Genomic DNA, 9,310 nt, shown 5'->3' with positions numbered 1-9,310 from the left:
AAGGGGAAAATCCAATTTGTTCCCTTTTTCCGGCTTCAATTTTCAAACCCTAAGATCTTGAAATGTGCAAAGTGAAGCTGTTGAGTATTCCATAATATTTTTGGCAGACATCAATGATTTCCAGAAGAGCGTCCACATAGTCTTAGATTTTTTTGCTAAACGCGGTTAAAAGCCACCCGTCCGATCGCAATTAGAAGCCGCCTGTCTGGGCGCGGTTAAAAGCCGCCTGTCTATGCGCGGTTAAAAGCCGCCTATACGAGCGCGGTTAAAAGCCGCCTATACGAGCGCGGTTAAAAGCCGCCTGTCTATGCACGGTTAAAAGCCGCCTGTCTATGCGCGGTTAAAAGCCGCCTGTCTATGCGCGGTTAAAAGCCGCCTATACGAGCGCGGTTAAAAGCCGCCTGTCTATGCGCGGTTAAAAGCCGCCTGTCTATGCGCGGTTAAAAGCCGCCTATACGAGCGCGGTTAAAAGCCGCCTGTCTATGCGCGGTTAAAAGCCGCCTGTCTATGCGCGGTTAAAAGCCACCTATACGAGCGCGGTTAAAAGCCGCCTGTCTATGCGCGGTTAAAAGCCACCTGCCCGAGCGCGACTAACAGCCTCGTCAGCGCGGCTAAAAGCCTCCTAAAAGCGATTCTCTATAAAAGAATGGGAGTTACATGGTGCAATAACTTTTTATTTAAAAAATCAACAGTCCGATAAAAGGTTATAGTTTTGTATTCAACTGATATAATTCTACAAATAATGTCAACATTAACATTATGATTTTTCTATTCATTCTAGCATAATCAGTTCCATGCAAATGACCAAAACATGTTCTTGATTCTGATGCCTACCAAAAGGAAAACAGAACAGATTAAAAGTTTTTAGTGAAACAAGTGTGGTAAAATGACCACCCTATGCCGCTTTTCGTACAATACTTTGTTCATTAAGTGTGGTACATAGTAGTACATGGTAGTTTCCATCTATGTGTAAAGATAATCAATATTCTAGAGTTATAGTCCATGACGATGAAGTTTATTGTACCCGCATGCCCACTGAGGCTACATGCACGAAGTTGGATCAGAGAATAACAGGAAAGCTAAGCTACGCTATGTTTTACCTTTCATATATAACATACCTCTTGTGACATCTCAAAACGTTAGAGATGAACACAAATTTTACATTACATCGTAGTACGATGATGGCAGTGGGTGTTTCAAGAAATGTTTTCTAATATGATATTTGCATGTTCTATTTGGATTTCTGTGCGGGATCTCCTTGCGGGAAATAGAACTTTCTTCATCCACCCAATACGCGTGTCTAGTGTCCATGAACGTACAACATTGACTTATTCAGTGTAGTGTGCCACTTTTCCTAATGCTATTAATGCTGTGTAATATCGAAACAACTTACATATCTGAAATCACTACATCTAACAGCTAAGAAAAACAGGGAAAAGATCAAATGACAAAGATGATGTAGATAGCTCTAGCAGCGCCCGCGGCCTCTCCCACCTCCACGGGCCCCACGCGGACGTCCTCTCCCACCTCCACGGGCCCCACGCGGACATCCTCTCCCACCTCCACGGGCCCCACGCGGACGTCCTCTTCTTTCTCCTCGTCCCCTCGCCCCGAATGCTGTTCCTCGAACGACAATCTGTTTGAAATAACCTTGTGATCAGTCAATGTCCGACATTCTGACTAACGGAACATGATTGTTCATTACAACATAGAACCATTTAGGACTATTCATTCCCCCTCTCTCCTTCCCTCTCGTTCTGTTACCTTCCTTTCTATATCATGCTGCCTGTAAGTCTGTGCAATGTATATGTCATATTTCCGAATGAATAAATATATTGTCATACACATCAAAATGAATTACAGAAAGATACTCAAATTACGGTGTGTAGCTAATCTAACATGTATTTTTAAAGCGCAACACCTTACCTCGGTACTTTCCATCTCCTCTGCCAACAAGCGATCCAGCTCATCAGGGATGGCTGCCTCGTCTCCTTCCCGATTAGCCAGCTCCGTCGGGTCACATGGCGCCAGCCGGTCCAGTGTCCACCCTGCCCTATCTCCTAACGCATAACGTATGCGATCAGGTCTACTTGTGGACGCGGTCTTCAAGGCTTGGAAAAATTCATTCCACTGAGTTGTTTCTACCGGAGACTCTAGGTATGGCGTCCACTTCGGGAGCTTCTGTGTTGCCAGGTTGTTGATGTTGATCTGTCTCGTCTCGAAGACCGGCAGTAAGAGCTTTGGTTTTCCTGTTGGTCTAACCGGTCGGCCCTGGTCGTCTGTGCGGAACATGCCGCTCTTGTTGTGCTTCCATTTGTGGTCATGGCTCCGTTTGTAGAACATGTCCACGCGACCGGGTACCGTTTTGCTGTTTCGAAACCGAAACAAGCCAACCTTGGAATGGCCCTTGATGTCGACAATATATGGCTCCAACCAGCCTCGGACATCATATAGCCCACGCATCTCCGCCGCGTCCGGGAGTTTCTCCATTAGTTGCTTGGGCGTTCGCGCTTCTTCGTGTCTGAGTTTGTCAGCTATCTGACTAAACAGTTGATCTGTGATCAAAGGAAAGAACAATGTAATCATATGGTGTTCACAGGAGAACGAATATTCATGTATGAGTCGGGTTTTGTGTAGTCAAAACTTGAACGTGCCGATTGTACTGGTTTACATGTAGAAAAGCCTAATACATTTATATCTGAGGAATGGGGAGTTACGGACAAAGTGCTGTAAATGCAGAAATGTTCGCGGTGGATTAATGTCCGCGGTTTTCGCGGTGACCACTTCACCGCGAACTTAAAACCACCGCGAACATTTTTCTATTATGGTATTAGACTTCAGTCGATGGTGTTACCGCGAAATTAAAACCACCGCGAAAAGTCTTTTTCCCGCTACCGCGAAATTAAATCCCCGCGAATTAAATGCATTTACAGTAACGTTTTCTTACCAATGTCCTCGTGTGTGTGCCCAACATATAAGAAAGACAGTTGCACCTACAGAAATGAGGAAAAAAAAGAATCACTATCAATTAGAGACACTATTGTAATTGCAAACGTATGTACATGATCACGGTATTAGAGAGGGAGAAAGCGAGCAAGAGCGAGCGAGAGAGAGCGCGTGAGAGAGCGAGCGAGAGAGAGAGCGCGCGCGAGAGAGAGAGAGAGCGCGCGAGAGAGAGAGACTAAACATTGTCACAGTACTGTAAATGCAGAAATGTTTGCGGTGGATTAATGTTCGCGGTTTTCGCGGCGGCCGCTTCACCGCGAATTTAAAACCACCGCGAACATTTTTCAATAACAGTAAGGGATTACAGTGCATGGTGCTACCGCGAAATTAAAACCACCGCGAAAAGTCCATTTTCCCGCTACCGCGAAATTAAATCCTCGCGAAATTAAATGCATTTACAGTATTATAAGAATTAAATGTTTGAGGTGCTTGCCCACTCTGGTAGAAAAGTATGGTTGGATCAGTGACAGTTGATCACGCCAGCATTTTGAATTAAAAAGCAGACTGTTCTGCCCATTTGTAGCACCATTGCCAAGTAACCAGAAAAGCTAAGGGCACAGCCTGCCATACGCGTAACTGCGTGCTATCTACGTGCAAAACGTGGACAGACTTTTGAGATCCGTAAATACAGCGGGATTGGGAGCACGCAGACATGCCGTAGCACGCTGAGTGCATTCAGAACTTTCTCTGCGTTCGGGCTGTGGATTCAGTCCGTACGATCCCCCGTACGGGCAAGGGGCGACGCGCATGCGGCATGCCTGAAGAGCGCGTAGAGCGAGCAAGGAAACGGTACGTGTGCAGCACATGTAAGTACGGCCTGTATACGGTAAAGTAGCAACCGTAGAGAGACCGTACGCTGTAAGCACGTACAACTCACTTACTACTTGCGCAACGACGGATTCACGCAACTGCTGACGACCAGGTGTGGTGTGTTGTGCCCTTTAAGCTAGGAGCACAACCCGCCGTACGTGCAAATACGTGCTGTCTACGTGCCAAAACGTGGGCAATCTTTTGGTATACGTAAGTGGTAAGTACCGTCTCCGTACGAACACGTAGGGGATTCGACGGATTTGGGAGCACGCAGACATGCCGTAGAAATTTAAGTGCATGCAGAACTTTCCCTGCGATCGGGCTGCGGATTCACCCCCGCACGTGCCAGTACGGGCGACGCGCCTGACCTATATAGCCAATGAGCGCACAACGCACGTGCGTGCTGCGTACATGGTGATTGCGTGTTCCGTGCTTACGCCGCGTTACACTTGTTCACCTGTGAATGCCAACGCACAGCACACTGTAACGCACAAAGCACTGTAACGAGGGAGCAGGTGCTCCGCACGTACAACGCACGTGGCAAGCACATGGTTTCTGCATTATATAAAGCGGAGTCGACGAAAGACTGCCAACCCGTCTCCAAGATGGACCTTTAAAGGTCATCCTATATATAAATCCCCGAAAAACTTACGTTCATCGCACATGCACGCAATTACACTATGCGAGTGAGTAAGGAAACCGTACGTAAGCATCACGTGTAAGTAGGGCCTGCATACGTTAATGTGGCAATCGCACGGAGACCGTACGTTGTAAGCACGTGCAACTCACCTACCACTTGCGCAACGAACGATGAACGCAACCGCTCGCAGCCGGGCGTGGCGTGCAGACCACTTATACCTTGTACAGACCACTTATACCTTGCGCAACCTTGCGAGTGACGTGCGTTGACGTACTCCTTCCCTGCTCTTGCCAGTCTTTCCCCACATTTTCAGGAATACGTGGCGGACGTGGCCTCCCATAAAAACGTACGGACAAAATGCACGTACGGCGGGTTGTGCCCCTAGCTAGCTTAAGTGGTTTCCGGCGTAGTGGCGCCGGGTTTTCCCGTAGGTTACAGGTTGTTTCGTAACAATGTCAGTTTGCAACCGTCAGTTCGCAACAAGGTACGTATTTTCGCAACAAGGTACAAGTCTTTTCTGAACAAGGTACAAGTCGTTTCACGACATTCTAATGCTATTAATCTTGATAGCCTAATAGTATTAGAAATCGTATTCCTAACATAGTACAATTATGTTAGGAATACTCCTACCTGTGCACGCCGCGTATGGAACTGTACCGCCCGGCGTGTGAAAACTATCGGGCTGTCAGGTCCGTGCGGCGGTAATTTTTTTACGCGGAAGGAGTACAATTATGTTAGAAGTACGATTTCTAATACTATTAGGCTATCAAGATTAATAACTTCCTTGGTCGCATAAAGTGCCTGTTATCTATGACATTTACCATCTTTAAAGCTTCATACATGTTCCGTACATATAGACTGCCTTTGCCATATTTTACGAAAATGCAGTTGAAGAATTACCGTCAACGTAAATCAAACTACAAGTAGAAAGGTTCCTTACCTCCATGAAAATCTTACGATGTACCAACAGATCCAAGAAGGCAAGCATATACTTGTTTTTATTCTCCCTGTAAAGACGGTATAAATCAAAATGAGCTAGGTTACGGAACACGGTAACTGATGGGTATATCAGTAATGAAAATTGCACTATTTTATTATTAAAACTTAGCTTCCTTCCCAGACTTTGTGAGCGATGGCGTTTTTTTAAGGAGCGCAGATTTGCGATGTTTTCACATTAGCTAAGGTCCTTTATGCTGAGAAAGGGAAGTTTTGCCGTAACCCGGTTGCGATAAAACTCCCTGCGAAGGAGATTCCTAAAACTCACTGTTTCATACTACCATATATAAGTATTACTATACGTTCTAACAAGAGCCAGACGCAAGGGTGAATGCGACACGATGCCAGTAGCATATTTGTTACCTGTGCCTTGTACGCTGGGTGGCTCCGTAAATGTGCAGCAGATAGGTAGCTAGTATAATGTGATATAAGGCAAATAAGGTATCACACACACACCCTAAAAAAAAGGTGTTAGATTTGAATTAAAACACAATTCTCTCAATTACACTTACCTGAAACAGTTATCTGCTTGCAGGTACAATATAGGTGGCAAGGGTCCTCGCTAAAACGTAAAAAGAGCACAACATTAGATTTTGCTCTAGAAACCCTTCTGAAGTCGAAAAACAATTTAAAGACAGGCAATATGTGACGCGTGGCCAAGACCGCAAAATGACCCTTTACAGTGAAGAATTGTTCTGTACATACATCTGGATAGGCCGCCTATTCTTCTTCATTATCTAATTATGAAACAAATATCATCTCCAACGTAAAACCAGCAACGTATTGAGTAGTAAAACCAACTTTTACCTTAGACAGTCGGAACAGCATTTTTAACAGCAGATTGATGGTTAGATTACTGTCATGGTTGTATTCGAAGAAATCGGTGAACGTCGCCTTGATCCCGTGTCCGTGGCTGATCATGCCTGACACGTGCACCTTCATAAGGTCTGTTGCCTCCATGTCCTGGAATAGGAAATAAAACGCAGCGGTTCACAAGATAAAGCAAATGTTTTGTAGTAACCATAATAGTCACTTAAATGTAGACCCAATATGTAAAGCTGTCATTGTGATCCAAACACAGCGTCACAAAAATTACCTTTGACCTTGCTCCAACGAAATGCGGAAGATACGTCTTCGCTTGGTCCATTCCTGTAAGACCAATGCAGAAAAATTATCATGCTGCTTATATAAAGTTGCTATGAAACATTTAGGTACTATATATGGTTTTCAATGCTAGTTTGCACAGGTTAAATTGACATCGAAGTTCTGGTCAACTTGACCATGCTTCAGTATAATTGTCGTCGGAAAAAAAATGTAAAAATGAAACTGCATAATGACGACAAAGCATGTATATTTCAGTGCAGTGTGTTATCAGGGTCTTTTGCATAAAATCCCTTAAACTTACCATCCACAATAAGGCTCAGGTATCGGTTTGGATTTCGACGAGCGGCTTCTCTTCTCCTGTAATAATTGACTCGTTCACGCCTGTAACAAAGCGACTGAACTGGTAAGTGTTGGGATTCTATGCCATTAAATGTGAGAAAATTTGATATGCTTGGCATGGTAATAAATTTGTACGATTCTTTTCGGCTGGATAATGGAATTTCCATGCACATCAGACGTTTTCAATACGTAACTCTTGTCGAAGGCATGTAAACTTTGATTTCGCTTATGAAAATTATGTAAATTGTATAGGCACGCTTACATTTGTCGGCCAAGATGGGCACGACGCCGGTCCTGAATCTCCTGTCGCTTTCTTGGATCACGTGTCTTCTCGAGCCTTCTCTCCAGTTGTACGCACTTCTTACACTTTGTAAACAGGCTGGACTGCATGAAGAAAGACAATGCATTGTATGGTCACTTCGTATTGCTGAAATAAGCTTGTCTTGTATACCTTTCCAGTACCATCGGTAAATGATAATGTGTTAATCTGTATTGTCTGTATTGATAATGATAAAGTAAAAGCTTCGCATACCGTTTTAATGATCACGTCAGGGTAATTCTCTCTCCACATGTCGTCGAAAGTCTGCCTCGAACAGTACGGCTCCATTTGCTCGGACATTTCCTGTCGGTACTGGTGGTAAATTCCCTTCCTTCGTGTCCTGTATGGAAGCCACATCTCAGTCCTGTGGGGCATTTTTTCAGCATGGGTAGCAGCGTACATGCCGAACCAAACAATGGCCTTCACATATTTCGGCGACCTCTCACGGCGGGGACGAATCCTTTGCGACGCTGATGTGCGACCCTTTAGGTAGGCGGTTTTCCCTCTGTAGTAGACGTTCTTTGTGATCCCGTACAGCCTACACCAGGCTTTCCTACACATGGTCTTTCCATTAGCTTTGAAGCAAAATGTGCCTTTAACTTTGCTATCGTCTTCGAAGGTAGCAAGTTTGTCAATGAGCCATGACGACCGCTCCTTTGCGTCGTCCTTGCCGAAGTATGTTTCCCTATTTTTCTTTAAGTCCCGATATTTGAACTTTCCGGAGCATTTTGATTGACAGCAGGGGCTCATTGATAGCACCCTGTGCAATGTTTCACGTTTCACGGCCTTGTAGAAAAGTTTTCCTCCCGTTCCGCCAGACCCACCTGCAAAATCAAAGACACGGACTCACTTTGTGAAGGGATTTTCAACTTTAGTTATGCAACATGTATGGTCACACTGACTTAATTTTATAGGTGACATCCTCTAGAGACCGTAAAACTAATATGGGAGGGCAAAAAAATCCAGCGAAAATATGCAGCTAAAGCACAGAACTTAACATCCAGTCAATGAGGTTATAACCTCCTTGATCCAGTCCATTCTTTCCCAGATAGACTTTGTGCGTCCAATCTAGAGTAAGACTGTCACAACTGACAATCGTCACCGTTTCAATAACATTTTATTGCCATTCTTGTTTAAAAGGGGAACAAACCTGTGGTCCCATGCCCTGAGCATGTGTCCCCTTACCCTGGAGAGCAGGTCCTCTGGCAATGTTTTTTTTTTTTGGAAAAGAGGCTAGAATAATGTGCGGATGTCATTTATAAAATTATGTCATTGTGGCCTAGCATGTAGAAGAAGTCTAGCTGCATTATGCTCAAATTGACAGACCATCATCCAAACTTCTTCACCACATCCAGAGTATTCATTCAGACTAATATTCACTATGTCACCGCATGCGTACCATTATCACCCCTTGTTTGATAGATATTTGCAATAAAGACACTGTGAAACATAGTTGATGCCCTTACCGGTTCGTTTCTTGGATGGTCTTTCCATCGGTGTTCTCTGTGGCTCGATGTAGAAAGAGCTGTCGAAAGGCTCGGAGTTTGTTTCCGACAAATCCGACGGGTCTTCGTCTGACGACTCCAAACGGTGGACTCCCAGGTCGCTGTCGCTATCGCTACACTGATCGCGGCTCTTCTCTCGAGCAGCATACAGCAGTACTTTGGGGTTGTCCTCTTCGTTGAAATCGAAGACATCGTTTGGCGTGGAAACATTTGGACTTGGCTGGTATGAGTTTGGGCTGGACATTGTGAAGTTTTGAACCCCCGGCGGACTTGACTGAAATACGCTCGGACTTGATAGGTGGTACTTTTGCCACCCCGGCGGACTAGACTGGTAGACGCTTGGGCTTGGCAGATGGTACTTTTGCCACCTCGGCGGACTTGGTTGATGGGAGCTGGGAGTGGAGATGGCACAGTTACAGGCACCCTGGCAGTTGCACTGCTCTGTATCTTCTCGGTGAAGTTGGCTGTGCTCAGTATCCTGGAAAATTAGAATTAGAAGGTCCTAAGAAACCCATCAAACTTGACCTTTCTTTTCCTGACCCCAACCTTCCTACCAAATATTACCATGTTTACATTTGGGCATGTCTGTCG

At 45.0% G+C, this 9,310-nt stretch overlaps 1 protein-coding gene across 1 annotated transcript in view; it reads right to left on the bottom strand.

Annotated features, from left to right (window-relative positions):
* Positions 1-431: 431 nt before the first annotated feature.
* The window catches only part of LOC118415017, an 18,707-nt gene continuing 9,828 nt past the window's right edge, over positions 432-9,310 (bottom strand). The window contains exons 3-13 of the mRNA XM_035819387.1: positions 8,681-9,197; positions 7,428-8,038; positions 7,158-7,279; positions 6,858-6,937; positions 6,549-6,601; positions 6,260-6,415; positions 5,965-6,014; positions 5,397-5,463; positions 2,948-2,993; positions 1,927-2,555; positions 432-1,636 (exon numbers count right to left, since the gene is read on the bottom strand). Coding sequence (XP_035675280.1) covers positions 1,469-1,636; positions 1,927-2,555; positions 2,948-2,993; positions 5,397-5,463; positions 5,965-6,014; positions 6,260-6,415; positions 6,549-6,601; positions 6,858-6,937; positions 7,158-7,279; positions 7,428-8,038; positions 8,681-9,197 — 2,499 coding nt within the window. The 3' untranslated portion in view covers positions 432-1,468. The remainder of the gene's footprint in view (positions 1,637-1,926; positions 2,556-2,947; positions 2,994-5,396; positions 5,464-5,964; positions 6,015-6,259; positions 6,416-6,548; positions 6,602-6,857; positions 6,938-7,157; positions 7,280-7,427; positions 8,039-8,680; positions 9,198-9,310) is intronic.

This window comes from Branchiostoma floridae, chromosome 4 (assembly GCF_000003815.2).
Source record: "Branchiostoma floridae strain S238N-H82 chromosome 4, Bfl_VNyyK, whole genome shotgun sequence".
Taxonomy (NCBI): domain Eukaryota; kingdom Metazoa; phylum Chordata; class Leptocardii; order Amphioxiformes; family Branchiostomatidae; genus Branchiostoma; species Branchiostoma floridae.
The sequence above is the reverse complement of the archived record's forward strand: the minus strand, read 5'-3'. Positions and strand labels throughout refer to the sequence as shown.